The sequence below is a fragment of the Dasypus novemcinctus genome, chromosome 10, assembly GCF_030445035.2.
Source record: "Dasypus novemcinctus isolate mDasNov1 chromosome 10, mDasNov1.1.hap2, whole genome shotgun sequence".
Classification (NCBI taxonomy): Eukaryota; Metazoa; Chordata; class Mammalia; order Cingulata; family Dasypodidae; genus Dasypus; species Dasypus novemcinctus.
The window spans coordinates 14998698-15026326 of NC_080682.1; the positions used below are offsets into that span (position 1 = coordinate 14998698).

At 36.3% G+C, this 27629-nt stretch overlaps 1 protein-coding gene and 1 long non-coding RNA gene across 4 annotated transcripts in view; one reads left to right on the forward strand and one right to left on the reverse strand.

The window, feature by feature from the left end:
* LOC139439796 (uncharacterized) overlaps positions 1-27629 on the forward strand; it is a 62347-nt gene that overhangs the window by 5341 nt on the left and 29377 nt on the right. The window lies entirely within an intron of this gene.
* LOC101421980 (membrane-spanning 4-domains subfamily A member 13-like) lies at positions 127-27464 on the reverse strand. Of its 3 annotated transcripts, XM_058305381.1 has the most exons (7): positions 27237-27325; positions 25044-25162; positions 23165-23305; positions 22489-22545; positions 18732-18851; positions 15053-15148; positions 127-695 (listed from the first exon to the last, which is right to left on the reverse strand). In XM_058305381.1, exons 2-7 carry the CDS (start codon positions 25095-25097, stop codon positions 645-647), a joined length of 519 nt encoding a protein of 172 aa, XP_058161364.1. In that variant the 5' UTR covers positions 25098-25162; positions 27237-27325; the 3' UTR covers positions 127-644. The 3 variants fall into 3 exon arrangements, with proteins under 3 accessions (XP_058161364.1, XP_058161366.1, XP_058161365.1); XM_058305383.2 differs by lacking the exon at positions 25044-25162 and having other exon boundaries at positions 27237-27464; XM_058305382.1 differs by lacking the exon at positions 23165-23305.

Sequence of the window (27629 nt, forward strand, 5' to 3'; positions counted from 1 at the left end):
CTCCTTGGAAATTCTCCTTATTGTGGAAAGGCAGTCTGCTTTGAAAAGCAATTGAGCAGATGATCTAAGCAATGATAAGAAGTAAGATGCAAGGGGAACTAAAGGGTAAAAAAAGACAGCAGAGACTTTCTGGGCAGGAAGGAAATTTAATGAGAGGAGAAGACAAAGATCAACATTGAAGAGAATATACACTGGAGGCCTTTTGATTCATAGTTTGCGCAGTAGAAGCTAGTTCAGGTGTAAAATGTGCTAGTCACTTGTAGGAACATTGATTTTTCAAAGTGTTCTAAGAATTTTACAAAATCACATTCCAGATATTTATAGTGTGTACTCTAAAGACACAAATCTTTATTTGTGGTCTGTTACAAAAGCTTCATTACAGAGAGTTGACAGTTTACTCAGTATAACTAGTTAACAAATTCTTCTTGTTATCATCTCATCTTTAAATAGGAAGAAGCTCCTCCATTGGATCCTAGAAAAATATGTGCAGAGAAATTTCTTGGATACTGAGGAGAAAAATCCGACTTGTTTTGTATTTTCTTATCTGCAAAATCTATGGGCTTTGTAGCAGCTTTGTTATAGAGAGATATCATTAGGGCCCGTATCAGATATCAGCACCAGGAAAAATCTCAGATTTCAAGGTTTTAAAAACTGCTTTCAGCTTCTTCTGATAGATTTTCTTCAGTACTTTGGCCCTGGAAAAAATATTCATCTCTTACAATTCATATCATTTACTTAAATCCATAAAAGTAATAGAGATATATATTTGTTTTTAAGATGCAAGCAATATTGTTCATAGAGTAAAAAGTTAAAATGCCATTGTTCTTTCTTCTTTTGCATCTCCACCTCTACCTACTCTCCTAATTCCTAATGAATCACTTTTAACTTTGGGCATTATTATAGAATTTTGTAAAAAAATAATCATGGTTTTCATGAACATGAATAGATGCCACCATTCCAAACCCTTCTCTCCCAAGACATCTTCCAATGATTACTTCTTCCTTCCCTCCAAAGGTAACCACTATTTTTAACTTTTAGGTAATCAATCCTTACTTTTCTTTCCAGTTTTACCAATTAAGCATGCATTCATAAGTAACTCTAGCTTAGCTTTAGTTTTCCCTGGTTTCAAACTTCATATGAATGCTATCATAAATATGCTTTGAGTCTGCCTGTTTATACTTAACATTATATTAGTGAAATAATCTGTTGTTTAGTCATAGTTTATTTCAAACTTCATGTGGAATTCTATTAATAGAATGAATATACCTCAATTTATTCACTGTTAACCCACTTGGGTTGTTTCTACTTTGGGGATTTTATGAATAATACTGATCTATTTCTGGAAGTACATCTTGATACATATGTGCAAACATTTCTGTTGTGCATATACCAAGGACTAAAATTACTGATCATAAGGTATGCACATCCTCAACTTTAGTAGAAAACATCCAAAAGGTTTTCAAAGTGGCTGCAATAATTCATACTTTTACTAGCCAGGAGTGTGTCATTGATTTATCTATAGTCTTTAACAACACTTGTTAGTTTTTTTGAAATTTAGCCATTTTTCTAGGTGCATATCATGTCTCCTTGGAGTTTTAATATTATTATTGAAATAGTTGGATTCATGTCTAGCATTTTTCTATTCGTTTTCTGTATGTCTCATGTCTTTTGTGTTCCTCCTTATTTCCTTTTATTAAAGAGATACTTTCTATTGAACATTTTAATTCCTTTTTATTTTTTACTGTTTTTTTTTCCTTAGGTATTGCTCTAGCGATTGTAATATTCATCTTAACTTATCACAGCCTACTTCAGTTAAATACTAATTTATTTCCAGTAAAATTACAAGAACTTTCTTATAACATAGCTCAACTCTCTCTTCCTTTGTGCTAATATCATATATATTAAAGCTATATACGTTAAACACCAAAAATAGTGTTGTAATTATTGACTTACGTAACCTAATCTTTTAAATATTTAAGAGGAGAAAATATGTATCTATGGAGCAGGGATTTGGCAAATATGGCATGTGGGGTTAACCTGCTTCCTATCTTTATAAATAAAGTTTTATTGTAACAAAATCATGCCCATTTATTTATGTATTATCTGTATTAGTCAGCCAATGGGGTGCTATTGCAAAATACCAGAAATCAGTTGGCTTTAATGAAGGGTATTTATTTGGAGTGGAAGCTTATAGTTACCAGGCCATAAAGCATTAAGTTACTTCCCTCACCAAAGTCTATTGCCACATGTTGGGGCAAGATGCCTGCTGACTTCTGCCAAGAGTTCAGGCTTGGTGGATTCCTCTCTTCCTGGTTCTGTTTCTCTCTAGTCGCAGCTGCTGTGCTCTCTCCACAAGACCAACTGTAGACTATCAGTTGAATGGCTATCTCTCTCTTCCTGGGACTTCTGCCATATCTAAGGAGCCATTTCTCTTCTTGTGTGTTTACTTCCTGGGCTCTAGCTCAAAATTCCCAACTCTGTCCTTTACCATGTCTTTTATCTGTGAGTCCTCACCCACCAAGGGGCAGTCAATACTCTACTGACATGGTCCAATCAAAGCCCTAATCATAATTTAATGAAATAGAAGTGAAACCTCAGACAGTCCAGTTTACAAACATAATCCAATATCTATTTTTGGAATTCACAAGCAATATCAAACTGCTACACCTGCTTTTGTGCTTTAAAGCATTGTTGAGTAGTTTTAGCAGATGGAATTAGGTTGATAACCTTAAAATAAAGAGGTTATCCTGGATTATCTGGGTGAGACCAATGCAATTTATGTCTTTGCATTTCTTAAGCTGTCTTTGAAGTCCACTGAAAAGGAAACACAAATGATATATTTATGCTGTATTTTTAATTACCTACACAATTACCTTTACTGATGCACTTTAATTTTTTTGTATGTATTTTGGTTCCATCTGATGTCACTTTTTAATATAAGAAAACTTCCTTTAGTTTCTTGTAAGACAGTTCTGTTACCCACATTCTTTGCCCTTGTTCATCTGTGAATGTCTTTTTTCAACTTTATTTTTCAAGACAGTTTTAATAACACATCCGGTACCAAAGTCTATTTTAGTTTCCTAGGATGCTTAAGCAAATATCTTGAAATGGGTTGGGTTAAACAATTGGAATTTATTTGTTTACAGTTTTCAAGCAAAAAGAAAGCCCAAATCAAGGCATCATCAAGGTGATGTTTTCTCCCCAGATACTGTGGCATTCTGGGGCTGAAGACTGGTGATTCTTGGCCCTCAGCATGTCACAAGACAGTGCACATATGGCTTCTCCTGGAATCCCTGTTCTCTTCTGGGTTTTGCTTCAGCTTCTCACTTCCTGTGGCTTTCACCCTCTGTCTGAATTTCATTCCACTTATAGAGGACTACAGTAATAGGATTAAGACTCATTCTGATTGGGCTGGACCACACCGTAAGTGAAGTAACCTGATGAAAAGGTCCTAGTTAAAATGAGTTCATTCCCACAGTAGTGGATTAAATTTAAGAACATGTTCTTCTGGGGTATGTGTAGCTTTATACCATCACAGATACAGAATTTCTCGCTTGACAGATTTTCCCCAACTCTGTACCCTTTAATACTCCATCTTACTACCTTCTGGCCTCAATTGATTCTGATGAGATGACAGCTGCTAACGTTACTGTGGTTCCCTTGTACATGAGGAGTCATTTTTCTCTTTCTTCAAAAATGTTCTCTTATTTCATCAGTTTGACTCTGATGTATCTAGGTGTGGATCTCTGTTTTATTCTACTAGGAAGTTGTTGATATTTGTCGATGTCTAGATTAATATTTTTTATGAAATTTGGGAGGATTTTGACAATACCTTCTCAATTTTTCTTCTGCTATTTTCTTGACCTTTTCTGTTTCTGGAATTGCCACAATGTATATTCTTTTTTTTCACCTCATGATAACTCTGTTAGTATTTTATTGTATATCCCTACTGACTTTTTAAAATTATATAACAATGATTTTTATATAAATGGATTATAGTCTACACAGTGCTTTATTAGTTGCTTTATTATTTTTTTTAAAGAAGCTTTAGATTTCATAAATGTTACATCAAAAATAGGGGAATCTCATGTACCTCACGCCCTCCCCCTCCCACACTTATCCCCATTAACAACATCTTTTATTAGTGTGACACACTTCTTATAATTGATGAACACATATTGAAGTACTGCTACTAATCATGGTCTATAATTTACATTATGGTTTACACTTCGCACTGCACGATTTTATAGGTTTCAACAAAATGTATGATGGACTGTGTCCGTCATTGCAATGTCATGCAGAACAATTCCAGTGTCCCCAAAATGCCCCATGTTATAGTTCTTCTCTCTTCCTCCCTTCAGAAGCTCTGGTGACCACTGCTTTTATATCAATTTTACAAGTTCTTCCATTACTAGAATAATAATTTTACTTTAGTCCATAGTTGCATTGCCTCCTTATGTTTGTTCATTCCTCAATCTTATGGGTTTTGGGATGGTGATGCCCACTCTGCTTCCAACTGAGAGAGGGCTTAGATCCCATGGGGCAGATGAGTGGAACTGTCTTGCTTGAGGTTGCAGATACTCTTTGGTTCTGGAGATGGATGTTGTCCATCATCATTCTGAACAACCAGAAGATTTAAGTCTCTGGGACACATATTTAATGGGTATAGTGCTTATTATAGATATAATTAAAAGATATATAAGCATGATGATACATTGAGGGGATAGGTTATCATATATTCCAAGGTAAGGCCCACTGAAAGGGTGAACTTTCTTGCCTATAGGGTCCAGATGTCTCTGGAGCCCTCAAGAGATGCACTCTTTTTTTTTTTTTTTTTTTTATTGACTTTGTAATATTACATTAAAAATATATATGTGAGGTCCCATTCAACCCCACCCCCCACCCCCCCTCTCCCCCCCCCAACAACACTCGTTCCCATCATCATGACACATCCATTGGATTTGGTAAGTACATCTTTGGGCACCTCTGCACCTCATAGACAATGGTTCACATCATGGCCCATACTCTCCTCCATTCCATCCAGTGGGCCCTGTGAGGATTTACAATGTCCGGTGATTACCTCTGAAGCACCATCCAGGGCAGCTCCATGTCCCAAAGACGCCTCCACCTCTCATCTCTTCCTGCCTTTCCCCATACCCATCGTCCACCATGTCCACTTTTCCCAATCCAATGCCACCTCTTCTATGTGGACATTGGATTGGTTGTGTCCATTGCACCTCTATGTCAAGAGGAGGCTCAGATTCCACATGGATGCTGGATGCAATCCTCCCATTTTCAGTTGTAATCACTCTAGGCTCCATGGTGTGGTGGTTGTCCTTCTTCAACTCCATCTTAGCTGAGTGTGGTAAGTCCAATAGAAGAGATGTACTCTTGAGGCACCATTTACTCTGGCAGTCAGTGAAATCCTTCTAAGACATGCATAAGAGTAACCACCAGAATGAGCTCCCTATTCACTTTGAAACTTCTTAGACATAAAAACTTATTTGTCTTTAATATTTCCCAAGGTCTTTTCCCAAATGCTTCACTAGATGGCGGTTGGTAATATTCCCTCAATTCCAAGGAAGCTCATCCCTGGGAGTGAGTTCTCACACTGGGCTGAAGGTAGTAAGTTTGTATGCTGAGTTTGGCATAGAGAGGCCACATTAGAGCAACGAGGAGGATTTCAGGAGGTAACTCTTAGGCAATATATAATACTAGGCTAAGTTTCAATTTCACAAGAACAAGGTTCATAAACACAAGCATCAATATCAAAGACCTGACATATTGGTCTGTCCTCCTTTGCTAGGTACTGCCCATGTACTCTAGGTATTCTTGCCACTCTATTAGAGAATGTAGCAAGACTCCCCAGGATGGGATTTCAATATTCTGTTAGTTATTGTGTGGTGTCCACCCACCAGACAAAACTTCATGATAACATGACACATTATATTTCATAGAGGATGCCTCAGGTCCGTAATGTATATGTTGATATACTTTATGGTATCCCAAAACTCTCTGAGGCTGTATTCATTTTTTTTTCTTTCTGATCTTCAGACTGGATGATCGCTCTCATTCCAGTTCTCACTTGCTGACTTTGTCTGTTATTGAGCCCTTTTAGTGGTTTTTTAAAATCTTAGGTCCTGTACTTTTCAACTAAATTTTCATTTAGTCCATTCTTAAAATGTCTTTCTCTATTGCTATTCTCATTTGGTAAGTCAGTGTCATCCTTTCCTTTATTTAACCATGGTTAAATATACCATTTAACCATCTAACCATGGTTTCCTTTAGTTCTTCAAAGTCTGTTTTCGCTAAGTCCAACATTTTTCTTGCACTGACCCAAATACCCACTGTATTTTTAATCTATTGACTGTATTTTTCAAGTGACTGAATCATTATTTCCTGTTTCTTTACATATGCCATAATATTTTGTTGTTCAATCTGGAAATTTCAGAAAATATATTGTAGCAACTTGGGATTTTGATTGCTACCTGGCTCCTTGGAGTGGTTGTTATTGTTTTTTTTGTTGTTGTTGTTGTTGTTGTTTTAGTGACTTGGTTCTACTAATTGTGTGGAATCTGTTTCCCTTTTATTTATATATACTCACATGTTCCTTTTTTATTCTTCTTTTTTCATTTTTAAGCCTGTCTTCCTGTCTTTCTAGGTTTCCACTTATACTTATATTGACAGTATAAGTGGCCAGCCAATGATTGGTCAGAGGTTATGCTTAAATACCTTGAGTGAATAAGACTTCTATCCTTTGCAAATTGATTAGTGTAGCTTGAGACATGCACTAAAAATTTAGGTAGTTTAAAAGTTGATCCAAAGTTTACTTTGTGTTGGCAAGGCCTCTCATTTTGCCAGAGATGAGTGGCTCATGAGAGACCTCTCCTGCACAGGTATACAATGTTCTGGACCACTATGGACAGTTAGGATATTATCAAGGCACACTTTGACTGCTTTATTCTCTGGATCTCCCTGTTAAATTTCTAGCTGGTCTTTTGATCAATTCCTTGCCCCAACTAGCCATGTGATCACAGTCGGGCTATGTAAGATGCTGGTCTTTCCTGTTTACCACTGAGATCACAATTTTTTTTTTTAACAAACCAATTTTATTGATACATATAAATAAGCCATAAATTCATCCAAAGTGTACAATCAGTAACACTTGGTATAATCACATAGATGTACATTCATCACTCCAATCATTTTCAGAGCATTTTCATTTTTCCAGTAATATTAAAAATGAAAATAATAAAAACCAAACCACCAAATCTCATTACCTCTCAATGTCTCTAAACTTCTCCTGCCATACATAGCTGCTATTTTGTTTCCTTTTCTCTAGTATATTTGTATTTATATTTTGTAAAATCAGTCTTAATATGTGCAATATCACCCATATTCATATTTTACATGGGATTTCACTGTGTAATACAGTCCCATGTTACACTTTTAAATTTTCCTTCTACTAATACACATACCCGTAGGCTTTCCATTTCCACCACTGTCATACCCATATAATAGCTGGGCTAGTCACAAACAGCATGATTTGGTCTCACCATTTCCATTTATTTCCAATGATTTACAAACAACTTTTCAACCAATTCTTCACAGATTAACCATAAGCTTTCCATTCTCTACCCTCAAGCTATTTTCTAGTTGCCTATATTCTATTTATTAATTCCATGAATTTACATAGTATATTTAGTTCATAATAGCACAATCATACAATATTTGTCCTTTTGTATCTAGTTTGCTTCATTCAACATAATGTCCTCCAGGTTCATCCATGTTGTCATATGCTCCTGGGTTATTTCCAAGTTTAGGGTATGATAAATAATGCCACTGTGAGCATTGGTGTGCAGATATCTGTTTGTGTCACTGCTTCTAGTTTCTCTGGGTATATACCTAGCAATGGTATTGCTGGCTTTCATGACAAGTCTATATTCAACTTCCTTAGGAACAACCAAACAGTCTTCCACAGTAGCTCTACCATTCTACATTCCCAGCAATGGTGAATAAGCATGCACATCCTCTCCAACATTTATAATTTTCCAACTTTTTAGCAATGACCATTTTACTAGGTGTAAAATGATATCTCATTATAGTTTTGATTTGCATTTCCCTAATCACTAGTGATGCTGAACATTTTTTCATGGGGTTTTTTGCAATTTGTATTTCTTCTTGGACAATTGCCTTTTCAAGTCTTTTGCCCATTTTTTAGTTGGATAGTTTGTCTTTTTATTGTTGAGTTATATGGTCTCTTTATATATCATGGATATTAAATCCTTATCAGATATGTAATTACCAAATATTTTCTCTCATTGAGTTGATTGCCTTTTAATCCTTTTAACAAAGTCCGTTGAGGTGCAAAAGTGTTTAATTTTGAAGCAGTCCCATATATCTATTTTTTCTTTTGTTGCTCATGCTTTGGGTGTAAGGTTTAAGAAACTACCACCTACCACAAAATCTTGAAATGTTTTCCTACATTTTCTTCTAAGAGTTTTATGTTTGTTGTTTTTATATTTAAGTCCTTGATCCATTTCAAGTTAATTTTTGTATAAGGTGTGAAATAGGGTCTTCTTTCTTTCTTTTGGATATGGCTATCCAGTTCTCCCAGCACAATTTCTTGAATAGACTATTTCTGACCAAGCTGGGTAGGCTTAACAGCCTTGTCAAAAATCACTTGACTGTAGATGTGAAAGTCTATTTCTGAGTTCTAGATTTGGTTTTATTGGTCAGTCAATCTGTCTTTATGCCAGTACCATACTTTTTTTACTACTGTAGGAAGTAATATGCTGTAAAGTTAGGAAGTGAGAGTCCTCCAACTTCATTCTTCTTTTTAAAGACACTTTGGCTATTTGGGGCCCCTCATCCTTCCAAATAAATTTGATTATTTGCTTTTCAGTTTTTTCTAAAAAGGCTGTTGGGATTTTTATTGATATTATATTGAATATGAAATCAATTTGGGTGGAATTGACATCTTAACAATAGCGTTCCAATCCATAAACATATAATGTCTTTCCATTTATTTAAGCCATACTTTTCAGTTTATTTTAGCAATGTTTTGTAGTTTTCTGAATACATGTCCTTTATGTCTTGCTTTAAGTTTATTCCTAAGTATTTGATTTTTATAGTCACTTTTATAAATGGAACTTTTTTTTTTCTGATTTGCTCATCAGTAGTGTATAGAAATGCTATTGAGTTTCTGGGTATTAATGTATTCCACCACTTTGCTGAACTCATCTATTAATTCTTGTAGCTATGTTGTGAACTATTCAGGATTTTCTAGATAAAGGATCATATCACCAGTGAATAGTGAAAGTTTTACTTCTTCCTTTCCTATTTGGGTGCTATCAATTTCTTTATCTAGCCTAACTGCTCTGGCTAGAACTTCTAGCACAATATTGAGTATCAATGGTAAGAGTGCACATCCTTGTTATGTTCCCAAACCCAGTGGAAAAGCTTTCAGTCTTTCACTAATTGAGTACAATACGAGCAGTAGGTTTTTCATATATGCACTTTACCAGATTGACAAAGCTTCCTTGTATTCCTATCTTTTGGAGTGTTTTTTATCAAGAAAGGGTGCTGTATTTTGTCAAACCTTTTCTGCATTATCGAGAGGATCATGTAATTTTTCTTCTTTAATTTATCAATGTGATTTATTACACTAATTGATTTTCTTCTGTTGAACCACCCTTGCATATCTGAAAAAAACCCACTTGATCATTGTGTATAATTCTTTTAATGTGCTTTTGGACTCGGTTTGCAAGTATTTTGCTGAGGATTTTTGTATTCATTAGAGATAATGGTCTTTAATTTTTTTTGTAGTATCTTTATCTGGTTTTGGTATTAGGGTGATGTTGGCATCATAAAATGAATTTGGTAGTGTTTTTATTGATTCTACTGTTTCTTTGTTCTCGATTTCATTTATTTCTTCTCTAATTTTTACTATTTATTTCCTTCAGCTTGGTTTGGGATTAATTTGCTGTTCTTTTTCTAGTTCCTCCAGGTGTGCAGTCAGATCTTCAATTTTACCTCTTTCTTCTTTTTTTAATGTAAGAATTGAGGGCTATAAATTTCCTTCTCAGCACTGCCTGTGCGGCCTCTCATAGGTTTTGTTATGTGTTGTTCTCATTTTCATTCATCGCAAGATATTTGCTGAATTATCTTGCAATTTCTTCTTTGACCCACTGATTATTTAAGAGTGTGTTGTTTAATCTCCATACATTTATGAATTTTCCCTTCTTCCATCCATTATTGATTTCCAGCTTCATTCCATTTATGATCAGAGAAGGTGTTTTGTATAATTTCAATCTTTAAATTTACTGAGTCCTGTTTTGTGATCCAATATACGGTCTTCTTCTTACGGAGAAGAATCCATAAGCACTTGAAAAGAAAGTATATCTTGCTGTTTTGGGGTGCAGTGCTCTATAGAAGTCTGTTAGGTCTAGTTCATTTATCATATCATTCATGCTATTTATTTATCCCTTTTCCTGATGTTCAATCCAGTACTGAGAGTGGTATATTGAAATCTCCAAATATTATTGTAGAAACATCTATTTCTCCTATAAGTTTTGCTAGTGTGTGCCTCATGTGTCTTGGGGAACTCAGGTATGTACCTAAATATTTAGTATAGCTATTTCTTCTAGGTTAATTGCCCCTTTTATTATTATTTAATGACCTTCTTCATCCCTTATAACAATTTTGCACTTAAAATCTATTTTGTCCAATATTAGTATCACTGCTCCAGCTCTCCTTTAGTTGGTATTTGCATGGAATATCTTTTTCCAACCTCTCACTTTTAACATGGTTGTGCCCTTATGTCTGGAGTATGTCTCTTTTCCTTTTTTTTTTTAAGATTTATTTATTTATTTCTCTCCCATTCCCCCCACCCCCCACCCCTGTTGTCTGTTCTCTGCGTCTATTTGCTGTGTCTTCTTTGTCTGCTTCTGCTGTTGTCAGCAGCACAGAAATCTGTTTCTTTTTGCTGCATCATCTTGTTGTGTCATTTATCCATGTGGGCGGTACCATTCTTAGGCAGGCTGCACTTTCTTTCCCACTGGGTGGCTCTCCTTACGGGGTGCACTCCTTGCGCGTGGGGATCCCCTACGCGGGGACACCCCTATGTGGCACGGCACTCCTTGTGTACATCAGCACTGTGCATGGACCAGCTCCGCACAGGTCAAGGAGGCTGGGGGTTTGAACTGCAGACCTCCCATGTGGTAGACGGACGCCCTAACCACTGGGCCAAGTCTGCCGCCTGGAGTATGTCTCTTATAGACAACATGTAAATGGCTCATATTTTTTTATCCATTCTATCAGTCTATGTCTTTTGATTGGGAAATTCAAGCCATTCAAATTCAATGTTTTTACTGTAAAGATATTACTTCATCCATTTAGTCCTTTGGCTTTCTGTTGTCTATCTTTTTACCCTTTAATTTTTTCTTACTAATAACCTTCATTTCCACATTCTTCTCCAAGTCTCTCACCCTTGTTTTTTCCCTTCAGGCTGCAGCACTCCTTTTATTATCTCTTGTAATTCTTTGGTAACATATTCTATCAATTTTTGTCTGTGAAGACTTTGAACTCCCCTCATTTTTGAAGGGTTGATTAGACACAGACAGAATTCTTGTTGGCAGTTTTTCTTTTTTAGTACCTTAAATATGACCATTTTCTTCTCTCCTCCATGGTTTCTGATGAGAGGTTGGCACTAATCTTATTGAGGTTCCCTGGTATGTGATGCTTTTCTTTTCTTTTGCTGCCTTCAGAATCCTCTCTTTATGTCAGAAATTTGTCATTCTGAATAGTATGTGTCTTGGGGTAGTCTATTTGCATTTATTCTGCTTGGAATGTGTTGTCCTTTTTGGATATTGATATTTATGTCTATATTTAAGGGTTGGGAAGTTTTCAGTCATTATTTCCTCAAATATTTTTTGTGCCTATTTTCTGTTCTTTTCTCCTGGGACACTGATAATGTGTATGTTTGTGCATTTTGCATTGTCATTCAATTCCCTGAGACCCTGTTCCATTTTTTCCATTCTCTTATCTGTTTTCTTCTCTTGTCCTGTTCAGATGTTCTGTCTTCAAAATCACTCATTCTGTCTTTGAGCCATTCAGATCTGCTCTTATGTTCCTTTAATGTATTTTTCATCTCATTATCTTTCATTCCTATAAGCACATTACTTTTCTTTGCAGACCTCCAAATTGTTCTTTTTGCACACCCAGTGTCATAATATCCTTTATCTCTTTATTCATTTTTCTTCAATTCTTTAAATTGGCTTCGGAGAGTTGTGTGATTATCAATGATTTATTGTTTTAAATCCTATATCTCTGGGAAGTGGACTTGGCCCAGTAGTTAGGGCGTCCGTCTACCACATGGGAGGTCTGCAGTTCAAGCCCAGGGCTTCCTTGATCTGTGTGGAGCTGGCCCATGCGCAGTGCTGATGCGCACAAGGAGTGCTGTGCCATGCAGGGGTGTCCCCCGCATAGGGGAGCCCCATGCGCAAGGAGTGCGCCCCATAAGGAGAAGCCACCAGCGTGAAAAAAGTGCAGCCTGCCCAGGAATGGTGCCTCACACACGGAGAGCTGACACAGCAAGATGACACAACAAAAAAGTAATAGATTCCCGTGCCACTGACAACAACAGAAGTAGACAAAGAAGAACACATGGCAAATAGACACTGAGAACAGACAACTGCAGGGGGTGGGGGATAAATAAAATAAATAAATCTTTAAAAAAAAATAAATCCTATATCTCTTCCTTTATTTGTTCCTTTGGCTGGGCCATCTCTTCCTGGTTCCTTTTATGGCTTGTCATTTTTTGCTAATATCTAGGCATCTGAATATGTTGGTGAATTTATTCTGATGTCCAATTTCTCTCTTGCTTGTTGTTCTTTTCACAGCTGTTTTTTGTTTTTTGTTTTTTATATTTTGTTGAACTTATTATAACTCTTTAAATTACCTAGCTTAAGTTATCAAAGTCATGGAGGGACTCACTCATGAGGTGCAGATTTTCTCCCAGAAGTTAGAGTACACAGAGACCCAAAAGCAGTTTTTGTTCATGCAATTTCCAGACCAGCCAGCATATGGCACTCATCAGCACACCTTTCCACTGGGAGGAAATCTCCCTTTCCTGTATTTTGATCTGGCCAGAGCCAAGATTCAAAGTGGGCTCTGCTGGCCGAATTCACTGAAGAAAAGACCCCCACTTCCTCTCCCTTATCCCTTGTAGCAGCTGACAGAGAAGAAGAAGTCTGTTCCCCTTTCGGCTGCAGTAAGCCAGTCGTTTTACCTCATGTGTGGGGGAGAGGAGCCCTTCCCTGCTGCAGTGGAGGTTTGGTAACTCATGGTTGTTGTTTTGGGTTCTTTGTCTCTCTGTTCCTCAACTTCCTGGGAGTTGTGGAGCACTGTCCTGCTCTGCTGACCTCCAAAGCAGGTCCTTCTACAGCTTTTGGTGTTTCTCCTTCCTTTGTCTTTGTGAGAGGGCAAAGCCCCACCTACCTAGTCTGATGCCATCTTCCCACAATTCTCAGTATTGTTTTTAATACCACATCTGTTGTCTTAGTCAGCCAAAGATGTGCTGATGCAAAGTAACAGAAATCTGCTGGCTTTTATAGAAGGTATTTATTTAGGGGTAGATGTTTACATTTTAGGAATAATGGCTGAGTGAGGACATGACAAATCTTATCCCTAAAAATAAATAATATTGGACCAAATAATCAACAACCACTTAAAAACTCTGGAAATTGTCAAAAGGCAGATAACATATTGAAAAGCATTTATGAAAATCTACTGAACCTTAGTAATAATGGTGGATGTCTGTGGCATTTTAGCTGGGGCTGCTCCCATTCCCACCTCCCTACAGCATCACTGGGCAGAAGTTTACCTGAAAGGGTCAGACTGTGAGGACCAGCAACCTCACACCAACAGGGGATTGATTTTATTTGCAGCAGAGCATAAAATGTTCCATGCCCAGGTGTGGCAGTTAGATATTATTTATGAATTCCAAAAAATGATATTGATTATATTTGTAAACTGTTCTCTTCCCCTGGGTGTGATACCCCTTATTCTTAAAACACTCTTTTCCTATTTATTCTTGTTGTTACTCCTGCATTTCATTTAAGTTCTACTCAGAGTGATCTTCCCTGACTATCCTATGTAAAATAACCTTTGCTTATTTCCTAACTCTGCTTTATTTTTCTCCATACTATTTTTAACTTCCTGACATTTATAAATATATGTGTTTATTTTCTGTCTCCCCCAATGGAATGCAAACTTTTTGAGGGTAGAGACATTGTCACTGTTCAGCTCTGCATTTTTAGTACTTATTGCCATGCCTAGAAATAGTAGGCCCTCAATAGATATTTGTGAAAGAATTAATGTTAGCTACCTAATTTATTTTCAACTTGAGAGAAAAAAAGCATCCTCATAACCTTCTCTTGGTATTGTGAATTGTTACAGCATTTGGGGATGCTATTAGCTAGACCCTTCAATTGCATTTCTAGGCATTAACTACCTACAGAAATACAAGTCAGATATGCAAAGATATATGTATTGGAATGTTCACTGAATAATGTTTTATAATTTTCAAAAACTAGAAACAGACTAAATAAGCAGTAATGAGGGAATGTTAAAATAAGGATTAAGGAAAACAAGGAATGTATTAAAAAGTATTGTTTAGGCATGTTAAGTAATGGGAAGAGGTTTATGAGAGTTGAGAAAAATGATTATGACAAAATAATATGAATATGATCACACAATTAGTTATAAACAAAACTGTGTTTCTGTTTTTGTGTATATTTTGTTTTTGTGGGAAGGACAGAAATTATATAAAGGGAAAATTACTTTTTATTCTTTACTTTTTGAACTTTTTAATTTACAGTTTTTAGGTATTTAGTAATTTTATAAACAATAAAAATAAAAAAAGGGTAATATTATCATATTCCACTTTTATTCATTCTAAACATATTCTATCAATATATTTCATATCCTCATAAAGTATACTTAGTATAAACGAAAATCTCTTACTTCATCAGAGTAGATGAACACTTACCCTACCACTACAGATGAAGATTGAATGTACAAATGCAATAGAAAATTCCAGTGGATAGGAGAACATTAAAATACGTGAAACTTCCCTACCAACTTTCTGAAACAAAAAATAGGGGGAAATCTTGCATTATCATATTTAATAAGTGAAAGCATATTCACTGAAGAAGCTCTTTTTATGAATCAAGGAAAAGATGGTAAATAGGAAGGGTAGATAAATCTCTTTCACCATTTTATTTTCCTAGACATTTCCACTCCATTGCATTCTGTTTCATGTTTCCCAGTTTTCATTAATTCATCATCTGCAGCTTCCTTTGCTCTTCATTACTCATCAGTTTTGTACTTCTTCTTACAACTCTTAATTCTCATTATTTTCCTCACAGAGTCCCTGGCATATCTCACTATCTGATCTTTCAATCATTCATATTTGACTTTCTGTTTCTAATGATAAGATGGCATCAAAAGATTTTTTTAAATCACCAAACACTCCTCATCTATTAAAACAGCTACTACTGATTAAAATTCTACTTAAATTTACATATATGGTGATAAAAATCTTACAGAAATTGCTGTAATATCATATGAAGGATGAGTAAATTCCCAAAGACTTCAGAGAACAGCATTACATTTGATGACAAAAGGTGACTCTGATTGATGGATGAGATAAATGGTACAGATCCCTTCTGTTGAAATTGGAAAGATATTCTCAATTATCATAAATGATTGGTGAGTTATATGATATTGGTGTACCTCTTCAAAATAAATGTGATCTTTGTGATGGTTGTGGAAAGACAAGAATTGCATTCAGCCCTAAGGGGAGAAACGTCATAATTTTCTCTCCTTCAATTTATTTTCTTCCTCTATCTTCTTTGTTTGGTTCATTTAACATCTTTTATATGCAGGAAATTATTAAGTGGGAGGAACTAGATAGTGAGAATTCAATAACATAAAATTTCTGCTTTACTAACAGAGTTCATAATCAGAAGAAAAGACAGAAAGGCAGTATAAGATATTTATGATAAGGTCAAATAGGTCAAAATGAATAAAAACATGCTTCACTCTATGCCATTCATACCCAGGACCTTCATAAAGAGATAGGACCTTTGTAATAAGGGCAGGACTGAGAACAGTGAAGGAGGGATGCAGCATTCTAGACAGCCTTACATTTTTTATTTACTTGTTTCTCTGGAATCTATTATGTTCCCAAATAATTTAATAGCATAAATTAAAAGTTTGGTAATTGACATAAAACAGAACCAATCATAAAGCTAAACACATATAACATAGCAATTTAGGCAGTTTCAGAATGTGAGCAAAAAACTGAACACAAGAATGAACATGATATATTTTTGAGATAAGGAAAGAACAAGTTTAACTGAAGTATAGTGTTCATTTATGCATGATATTGATAGGTAAAAAAGGAAAAGACTATAGAGGGTTTGAAAGGCCAATATAAATACTTTTGATTTAATTTTTTTGGCAGAAACACAATCATAATATATTAACTGTAAACTACTTGTGACCCCATAGCTGGCAAGAAGGTAAAAAGTCATTTTGCCTACATTCCCTTATGTGTATAAGTTGGTGTTATTCTCAGACAAATTCTCCCCTAGAAGTAGCAGGTTGGCTCCCAGAAAGGCTCATTTAGGAAAAGAGTAGAGATAGGGATTGTGTTTTTGACTTATGATTTGATCCTCTGGATCCAGCTTGAGTCAGTAAATCCCCTTTTTTGCTTAAGTAAATTCAGGTTGTATTTCCTGTTACAACCAAGAGAGCTCTAATTAAGACATATTAAATAAAGAATGAACAGTACTTGGTAATTTGAAAGACAATGGAAAGAGAGGGGTTAAGGATTATATCAAGGTTTTGTGCTAGGAGACTGAAAGAAAGGAATTTACCCTTACATTACTTTTGAGGTGGTAAGTAATTTCCATTTAATATCTGTTGAATCACAGATGACAGAAGCATATTTAAGGAGGAGAATCAAGCTTGCCAGGAAAGCAATAGGGGAGGAGTTTGGGAGAGAGAACAGAGCAGTTAACTAAGAGGCATACATTAGCATTTTCTCCATTTTATAGATCAGGAAATTAAGGAAGAAAAAGTTAAGAAATTTGTCCAAGAGAGTGAGTACTGGGGACAGTATTTGAATAAAAGTCAGTCTGATCTGAACTTAACCATTCTACAACACAAGAAACATATTTCAGAGGCATTAATTTGGGAGTAGGTAAACCTACCTGGGAACAATGATATAATAATTTGATGAGTTCAAGAATTTAGGCATGTCACTTTATGTTAGAAAAGTTGGCATATGAAAAATCTTGTCAAATGTTGGTTGCCTTAGTAAATGGAGGAATATATTCTATAGTACCACTACGAAAAGATGGTGGATTAGGGAAGTAGGTCTAATATACTAATTCATTTCTTGTAACTATTACAGCAAATAAAGTGAAAACTTGTGAGTTTGGGAGATTGTGAAACTGGTGATTAATACTGAGTTCAGATTAGATAAATAGTCTTCAATCGTTTATAAAACTGATTGCAAAGGTGAGTCTTGGCAATTTTACCATCTTATCTTAAACTAATGACAGCAAGCTCATGAATAAGAGCAGTGAGGTAAAACATCTTGAAATATTCCTCCAATTTATTCTCTGCTTCTATATTAGTATTGAAAAGTTCTAGACTGAATCTCCAGGGCAACCAGAGAATTTTCTTATAATTTTCAGGAAAAATTTGGTACATAATTAATATAATAAATACATCATTATTCATATACAGAATGTATTTTGAGGTATTAAATGCATTTTCTATCATTTTCTACTGTCCTCTGGCTTCGGTCTCAAATCCTGAATTCCTTCCACTAATGTTCCCCTTTATAATATACTGCAGGTATAGGGAGGTAGTGTGTAGGGGAAGCACAGGAGGTTTATTCTTCACCTGCAAAGACTCCTCTACTCAGTTCTGAAATTGCTGTTTTGTTTTGTTGATCCATAACAAAGAGTAGCTCTACTCCAATAATTCCTCCTTTTAAATGGAAGACTTTTATAAGCATTGCTAAAGTTTTTTGTAGCATGAATATTCTGTGGTTTTGAATTTTAAAGCCAACACAACTGAAGTAAATCTATTGTGTTATCAGCAAAGATACTCCCATTTACTGGAGATTGTTACTATCTTAAAAAGAAATGCACTTATTTCTGTGGATATTCAGTTAAATGGAAGACAGGTATATGTATGGTAAACATCTGTGGACTTAAAATTCATGCGAGACACAAAGATAGAATTTATGAAATCTCTGTGTTAAAGTGACAATTAGTAGGTGTTTACAACTCGAACTTTATGTGTCAAAGGCAGAATTCTAATTGACTTTTGGAGTGGTTTTATGGTTCAAGGTTATACTTTTCATTTTTTGAGGGAATTAGTGAACCCATGCCAAATGCCATATACACATTTGGCTAAAGCCTTGAAATTTTTTTGCTTGCTTTATTTTATTTGGGTAAGTCAAAGATTCAAACATCCAATTAATATTTACAAAAAAGAATTATTTTTGAATTAAATTCTTCAATCAAGAGCTCACCACTAAATCAAAGATTTCCCAAGAACCAATTTAAGCCTCATTTACCTCCTCAGGCTTCAAAACCATTGAATCACTTTGAAATGAAGATGTTCATACAGAATTGGTTACTTACCGCTTGTCCATAATTCCTGTATGACAGAGATTTAAAGTGAGATAACTCCATTATTGTTAGAACTAATGCAACAATTGAAGCAATTATGCAAATGATGTTCACAACCAAAGTACTTGTAACCTGAAAAGAAGACATAGGGTAAATGTATTATATTCAGAATAAACACTTTGGTTAAATAGTTTGTACTGCTGGAAAAAAAGTCATCTAGTTAAAACTTTGATCTTGTTTCTTAAGTTTAAGAAGTGCTAATATGTTTGCCATTCGAGTAAAATATATTTCTGGTTTACACAAAAAAACCCAGTTGGATGGACAACAATTGAAATACAATCAGATCACTGTTATGTCCATCCAGTGGTGCAGTGATGCTACTGGGCTGGGCAGTGCTAGTCTGTGAGGGGGGGTAGGGTGGGAAGTGTGGATTAGACTGTCCATGGAACTGAGGGGAGGGTTGGGAGAGAAATCGGATGAACTCTGGGGATTTTCAGGTATGTGGTTGAAACTACAACATCAGGAATGTTCCTTTGGCAAATATGTCAGGGGAGGGCTCCTGGCTTAAGGTTTTGGATTTGGGGTCATGTGGGACAGTGCGCACCTAAGGCAGGCTTATAGGGAGTGTGTAGTGTTTATTTTGTCATAGTATGTTGTATCAGGGGGTGGAGATTCACATAAAGAGCAGGAAGGTGTTGGACTCCCATTCTACGGAGTCCAGCTATGACTTCAAATAGGAGGGCAGGAGTCTTTTGAGAGCATAAGCAGTGCCTAATAGGGGAGGACAGGCCAGTATGTCAAGCACTCAATGTTGTTGCAAGTAATTATGCATCTGGTACTTCAATGAGTTAATCTTACAGTTTCCATGGGTCCAGAGGGGAGAGAGAGGGAGGAATAGAATAGTTGTAACACAGGACATTTTTAGGGTGATGGAATTGTTCTACATGATCTTGCAAGGATAGATACAGACCATGTCAAGCTTCATCAAAATCTATAAAAGTGTACGGTCCTAAACATAAACCACAATGTAAATCATTGATCATGGTTAGTAGCGATGCTTCAATATTTGTACATCAGTTGTAACAAATGCACTATCCCACATGTAAAATATTATTAATTGGGGAAAGGGAAAAGGGAGAGGATATTGGGTATACAGGAATAACCTATATTCTATATGTGATTTTTCTGTAACCTAAAGCTTCTTTGAAGACAAAATGAAAAAAAAAAAAGACATGGGCAAATAGATGGAAGCAAATGCCACTGTATATACAAGACAACAGGTCTTACAGTAATGAAAGACATAATATCAAAAAAAATTTTTAATTTTAAATATTTTATTTTATTGTTATTTCAAACTTTAAAAAATTTTTGTATTCTATTTATTTTTAAACTATCATTATTATATCATTTTCCTATTATATTTGGTTATTTTGTTGGCTTCAATTTTGAAGAAGTTTTGGATCACAGAAGGGTTACAACTGTAGCAAGGGAGGATCATTGGTGCAGGGTGTCAGAGATGGGGGATGCATGGGAGGAGGTTCAGCTGAGGCATACCTATAAGTGTGTTCAAGTGTTCATGGGGCATTGTCATAGTGGGTGGAGATTCACACAATAATGAAAGAAATAATGAATTCCCATCCTGGAGAGCTCTGTCACATTCTCTAATGGGACAGCAAGAATCCCCTGAGTATAGGGGCAGTGACTAGTGAAGGAAGATGGACCACTGATGGGCCCTTGATTGTGACGACTGCACTTAGGAGTCTTTACTTTTAAAATTGAACCTTAGCCTAGTATTATAGGGTACCTAAGCATTACCTCCTGAGAGCCTCCTTGTTGCTTAAATGTGGCCTCTCTCTAAGCCAAACTCAGCACACAAATACATTACCTTTCCCCCAGCATGGGATATGGCTCCAGGGGATGAACCTCCCTGGTTCTGAGGGATTACTACCAAGCACCAACTAGCAATGCAACTGGAAAAAGACCTTGACAAAAAGGTGGAAAGGGTAAAGACAAAGGAATTTATATGGCTAAGAGACTTCAAAGTGAGTCAGGAGGTCATTTCAGAGGTCACGCTTATGCACATCTCAGCAGTAACTCATTGACTGCCAAAGTAAATACTACTTCAAATAGCAGGTCTCCTGAGGACTCTGAAGACATCCAGACATTATAGGCAGGGCAGACAGCTCAGGAGTTTGGTGCCTTGCCAGAGGACCCTACTTAGGAATTTATGCTCCCTAGTGTGACAGAGTTGGACTCAGTTGTGTTTTCCCTACACATGGCTCTTCTGCCCCTCTATTTGAATCTATAGTTAGTTTCAGAGTTGATAGATGTTTTAGGCTGTTCAGTGCCAGTTGGGCCCTGAATCTCAACAGACTTGCAACACCTACTCTCCAGTTCATTGGATTCACCCTGGGCAAATAACAAGAAGATGATGATTGACAGTGACCAGCTCAAAGATCAGAGAGAGTCTGAAACTGCAAGCAAGAATGTCCCATCCATCTGCCCCATGGGATCAGCCCCCTTTCAATTAGACATGGAGTGGGCATCACCATCACAGAATCCTCAGAATTATGGAATGGATGATGGACTAAAGTAGACTTACAGTTGTTCTACTGTAGACTTGTGATACTAGCAAAAGAAGAATTTTTGTCATGGATGTGGAGGCAGTGGCCCCTGGAGGTTCTGAGGGGAGGGAAAAGGAAAAATCAGGGTAATTTGGGGCATTTTTGGGACTTGGGAATTATTTTGAATGACTTTGTAATGACAGATACAGGCCACTGTATATGTTCTAATAACTTGTAAAAATGTGTAGGACAGAGTGTAAACTACAATGTAAACTATAATTCACCCTTAGTGGCAATACTTCCAAGATGTGTTCATCAATTGTGGTAAATGTACCACACTAATGAAGGATGTTGTTGATGTGGGAAAATGTCAAGGGCTAGGGAGTGGGGTATATGGGAATCCTCTATATTTTTTGTGTAACATTTATATAATCTGTTGCTTTAAAAAATAAAAAAAAGGTATATTAAAAATGAAAAATACAACAGATCAATAAACATCAATCTTCCATTTGGGCTAAAAAATATTGTATTTTACAGTATTCTGAGGCATTTAGAAGAAAATCTACAAGATATGATTTTAACAGAAGCATTCTACAGCAAAAAAAGATGGAAAATCCCTGCTTGTGGAAATAAAACCAAATGGAAGTCAAAGAGGTTTAGTTGCAGATTTTCATGATCTAGGGAAATCCAACAATATATCTGGACATCAGGTTTTGCTGTAAATTATTAGATTAGACTAATTAATTTCTATGATGTCTCTTAGTTCTAAAACTCAAATTTCTTTCTTTCCCATATCTGTACCATAGAAGGGTCTTTTTCTGGAAAGATCCCCCTATTTTGTCACAAGATGCAATCCTGTTCCCAAACTGGATAGTTCAAAAGTGGGTTTTTCAAAAGGTATTATGTCTATATAAAATACAAAAGGTCCCGGTAAAATTTTTTCTAAAAGAAAAGCAAATACAATGTCAAAAGAACACAAAACATAACAAATAACCTTTACTTAAACTGAGAAATTTTTATACACAACAATCATAGTTCTAACTACATTACATTTGTGTCCTTGGGTTTTTACTTAATACCTTGATTTATTTTACAGGTAGGGTAAATTCCTTTATTGTTTAGATATTCACATGGTTTTCATGAAAACCCAATGTTTACCTTTATGACAAGTGATTTCTAGAGATACTGCACACAATTCAACTTACCATACATTGAGTTGGGTGCCTTGTTACTCGTATTATGAAGAATCCTGAAATGATAAACTGAATATAAAAGCATATATTTATAAATAGTCATTGAAAATGCTTGCCAATTTAAAATGTATTTTTATCAACTCCCTCTTCTAAGTTCATTATTTTTATGATAGTAAAAATAGAATAATATAAAGAAATTTCCCTCATTTTCAGTGTTAGTAGAAGGGGCCAGGACAAATTTCCATCATGCAGCAATGAACTGAAAGGTAGATAGCTGGGCCACTAGTTACAAATACAGGGGACAGTGGGCAAAATTCAAGTTATGGAATATGCCACAGATGGCCTAAGCAGTCCAGAATCAGGGATGAAGTTTGCATGTTTTGTGTGCATGTTCTCTGAACTCATTTGATTTTTACCTCTAAAGTTATCCTTCCTAATAAGATGATGCCACTGATTATAATTATATATCCAGATGTAAATAATGTGGTCCATGAGTAGATTCCAATTTTGTGTGTATTAAATATTTCTCTTAACTGAGTCTAGCCATTGTTAACAGCTGTCAGGAACATATGATTTTGTTATATAATTCACCTGAAAACTTTGTTTAGACCCTGTTTCATTCCTTCCACTATTTGACATGAATATTATTTACTGAATGATTGAATCAATACAAATGTATTCTACTCACAACAGCTCCCCATAAAGCACATCCTGCTTTGTAAGTTACAGGTTCATATGCCCCAAAGACTCCTTTAGTTTGTCCCATATATAAAACCAATAGGAAATACCACATAAGAACATGAAAGAGGCCAATCATAATCTGGATAACCTGTGAGAAGAGAATGCTATTAGTGCTGAAACCATGTAATTTATAATACTATTCTGATAAGTGTTAAAGATAAGCAACATTTAACACCTTTGCAAAAAAAAAAGTAAAATAACAATTAACCATGAATTTTCTGGACTGGTTAGCCCTACCCAGGAAGGCTCTATCCAGGAAGGACTAAAGTTTGCGAAACAGGAATCAGCCATATGTATATCAACCTACTGTTCAAGAATAGTTTCTCTGGCCAATTCTGCCATAAGAAAGTTGACAATCTGATGCTACTACTGTGTATTCTCTGCCATCAAGTAAGTAATGGCATGAGAGAAGAATATTGAGGGCACTTGAGAGAAAATATGGTAACCGATCTACTTGAGTGCAGGAAGCAATGTAACCAACAGATTAACACTTTTGTAATTTATTAAACATGAATAACTTTTGAATCTTATAAAGGACTTTTCCAGAAGCATGCTTGGGTTAGGGTAAAGTGAGGTACAGCCCAAAACAGATCTACAAAGGACATCCAAGGTGGACTTGCTTTCACAAGGTCTTCCCATTGGATAGGATTAGGATAAGGAAAAATTATAACTCACCTTTAATTTGTAGGAAGTTATTTATAGTTGTAGTAAATATGGCCCAGTGAATTTGTTTCTGAATTTATGTAAGCTGATGTTTCCTATACTAAATGCTATTTTTACTCTTTTTTTTTGGTAACATTCTTGGGCACTTTATAGATAGAGAATTTAAGCTTCCCTTGGCATCAAATTTGGAAGAATGGCATTATTTTCAGAGGGTCAGTCCCCATACTAGATGGCAAAATCCATGACCTTCTTAACCTTGATTTTCTTATTGTTGTTTCATCAGCTTCTAATATGGTGCCAGGCATTAAGCAGGCACCCAGTACCTCTTATATAAGCACATCTCTACAAAGAACATTAATTCCACGTGACTTCCCCACCTATTAAAAGGAGCGACTGGACTTCAAAAATAGTGAACTCTTTTTTTGATTGGCAGACTCATATAAAAATATGAAATATCTAAGTTAACCAAAACTTATAAAGAACTCTACAAGAGAACCACAAGATGGGCTTTCTTATTTAAAAAAAAGTTCTTAATCTAAAGTCAATGGATAGATTTGAGGAGACCATAAACTACCCTAAATTGGGTGCAGAGGCTTCTAAATATGTACACTATTCTAGGGAGAAGATTCAGAGCTTTCATCCTATGCTGAAAGGGGCTTGTGATCCCCCAAATTTAAGACCCATTCCTGAACAGTCAGGCAGAAGGCCCAGATAATGGGTCCACATCGCACAGTTCAAATCAAGCAGACCAGTTCTCTCCCCTTCCAGATGAAAGAGCATGTTCCTTATGAGGCCTGATGTTTGTTAAGAGAACAAGATAAACTGTCACCACGTTTTTTAACTTAAAAGAAGGGACAAATTTATAAACATCTTGTACATAGGCTTCAGTACAGTAATTAAGACATCAGTTATAGATTTAGTTTATAATAAAACAACTCTCATTTTGATTCTATATTTGGATTTCTCTGTTGCCTTGTGTGTGTTGGTTTAGTTAGTACACTTTTAGCCAAGCACATTTTTGTTTATGAAGGGACATTAAAAATTATAGAAGACAGTCAACATTAAAAAAAATAAATTTTATCCTGTTTATTTAACCAAATATGCCCTTCTCTAGATCCAGGAATACTCCTATTTATATTTAGTCAAAGAGAAGTCTCACTTACCCCTAAAACAAGACCATCTGCTGTAGAGAGTTTTGAATTTTCATTTGGAGCCATACTATTGGCATTTCCTCTAGATGATTCTGTCTCTAACTTTTGGTGATATCGTTATTAGCCAACTTCTACAAAACAATACAAAGCACATACATGATGTGCTCAGAAAACAGTAAGTTTGAGTCTTATTGTTGGCATTACCTTCCCAAGCTCAGAAGCAATAGCTTTCTTCTCTCCATGCCTTAATTCTTAGAGACATTAACTTGTATTCACCTCTCCTGAATAACAACTTTGATAACTGAAAAGCCTCTTTCTACAACTGAAAAATATTGGTATGTTACAGATATTTTCTCTGAATAGTAAACAGTGTCTAGAAGACAGCGTATGAAATATACCTAGAGGAGAGTATTAGAGAATTTTGAGTTAAACATTTAACAATTCATTTGCAATTCATAATCAGTTCAGTGCAATACAAAATGCCGTATTAGCATTTCCAAATTCTTACATTTAAACTTACCAAATATATGGGCTTTGAATTTTTTCTAATCCATACCTACTATCTAATTAGTTTTTTCTATATCAAAGAACTTTTTCTTCTATCACTCAACTTAAATTTGCTTCCTTATTCCTCAAGGCTTTTCCTGGCCTTCTCCTTACCAATTATTCCTGCATTTATCACTGGTATTCAAATAATCTTATTTCAATTAAAATGAAAACCTGACTAATAATTGCACCCCTTTGTGTGACTGTACCTTCTTATGGATCTGAAATTATATTATTCTACATTGTTTACTATGGCACGAGTAAATCAATCATGTGACTTGGCTACCTGATCAGAAAACTCTTTTGAGACTTGGTATTCTCAGAAAGGAGAGGATTTGACTAAATGACCTCTCATTCTTTTCACCCTAAAAATCCATGCCTTGATTATTTTAATGAATCTTTTATGTTTCTTAAAGTCATTTTCTGAATGGCTCTTAATGCTATAATATATAGAGACATTAAAAAACTAGGTTAGAAGACCAGAGCTAGCAATAGCAAAAGAGAAACAATGTTAGTAACTGAAGAATAAATAGTAAGCTTTAGGCATTCAAACACCTTCTTTGAGAAATACCAGAGAAAGTCCATTAAAAGCCATGGAATTACAGAATTCATATAGAGTAATGAGGAAAGCCATTTTACTGATTGCTATTACTTGTCAGTTTTCAGGTAACAGGAAAATAAAAATAGTGAGCCCTTATAAGTGTATAGAGAAATTCATGTCATATTCACAGCTAATAGTGGAAGCACCATGAAGTTACACTGGGAGTGGAATATTCAGTATTGCAATCTCCATAAGACCCCCACCAAAACCACCCCAGATAAAGTATTTATAAAAATACTAATCAGAAAACAAGGGAATATGTTTAAGAGCCTCAGCTTGATTGAGGGAAGGAAGAAACTAATAAATGCTACAATATATTGCTGGAATAACTGATAGTTGGATTTATTTTTCTAAAAAACTTTTGTATTTGTCTACAATCCAGCTAAGTATCCCATTTTTGTAAAAAAAAATTAAAAATAAAAATCATTTATTTTTTTCTAGTGATCAGATCACTAATCCAAAAGCAGTGCAGGACAAGTCTCTTAGCCCTTATCCTGACCCCCACCTCCACAACTTGCCTTACATAGAAATTCTGAAACAGCCTCAGGAGCTCATGTCTGGAACCACCTCCACATCTTTAGCATCTTTAGCAGGGATGCCACCCCTCACTGCCTTCATAATACAGTTCACATTCTTTGGGGGGCACGTAAGGTCCTTCATGAGCTACTTCTCTCTGCCTGCCCACCCTCCTGGCCTCAGACCACCACTCTCCTGCTTTCAGCCCTCAGAACTCCAGCAATAGGCTTTGGGAAGCTTCCTCTGACTCAGGAGTCGTTATCTCCTTGTTACTCTAACAATCTGTGCATGGTGTATTTGAACTTTTTATTTTCAGGTCTGGCTCCCGACTCAGCGTGAGCTTCCAGGAGTCAAGCAATTCATTTCTGTATATCTAGGGTCCGTCTTAGGTTGGGACAGGGCATGTGGATGGATGAGTGGGGAGGCCGATGGGAGCTGCAGAAGGAGGGAGGGAAGAGATGGGGTGGGGCCCAGTATTCAGTCTCAAGCCCCCCTATGCTCTGGAAGTTTAACAAATCCCGTGGATAAAGTGACATCATTACCCTGCTCTTTACTTCATCAAGGTCCCAATGACAGCGTTTCACCCTCTCAGGCCCAGGTCTGCCACCCTGCCCTGGGCGCGCTCGTCCTGCGCCCGTCGGGGTCCTCAAGCCAGCGCCTGGGCCTTGCTGGCTGCAGAGGCAGATCCCAGCTGGCGGCGCCCTCAGCACCAAGTCCCCAGATGGGGCCGACAGGCCATCACTGAGGAAGCCCAGAGCCCAGGACCCAGATGGCCCTTAAGCTCCTAGGGCTGCGCAGGCCTCCAACGGCAGCGATGAGATCTTTAACTGAGCCTGCGCAGAGCCTCCAAGTAGTGACGAGTGGGGGATGGGACGTCCCGCAGGCCTCTAAGGCCACGCTTGCCACATGGTCGGACAACACTTTTGCAGTCTTAA

Coding starts and splice junctions, on each gene's coding strand:
- LOC101421980 (XM_058305381.1), bottom strand. CDS start 25,097: ATGGCTCCAAATGAAAATTCAAAACTCTCTACAGCAGATGGTCTTGTT. Junction 15,149..18,731: donor ACAGGAATTATGGACAAGCG/GTAAGTAACCAA, acceptor TTTTTGTTTCAG/AAAGTTGGTAGGGAAGTTTC. Junction 696..15,052: donor TCTTCATCTGTAGTGGTAGG/GTAAGTGTTCAT, acceptor TATTTTTTCCAG/GGCCAAAGTACTGAAGAAAA.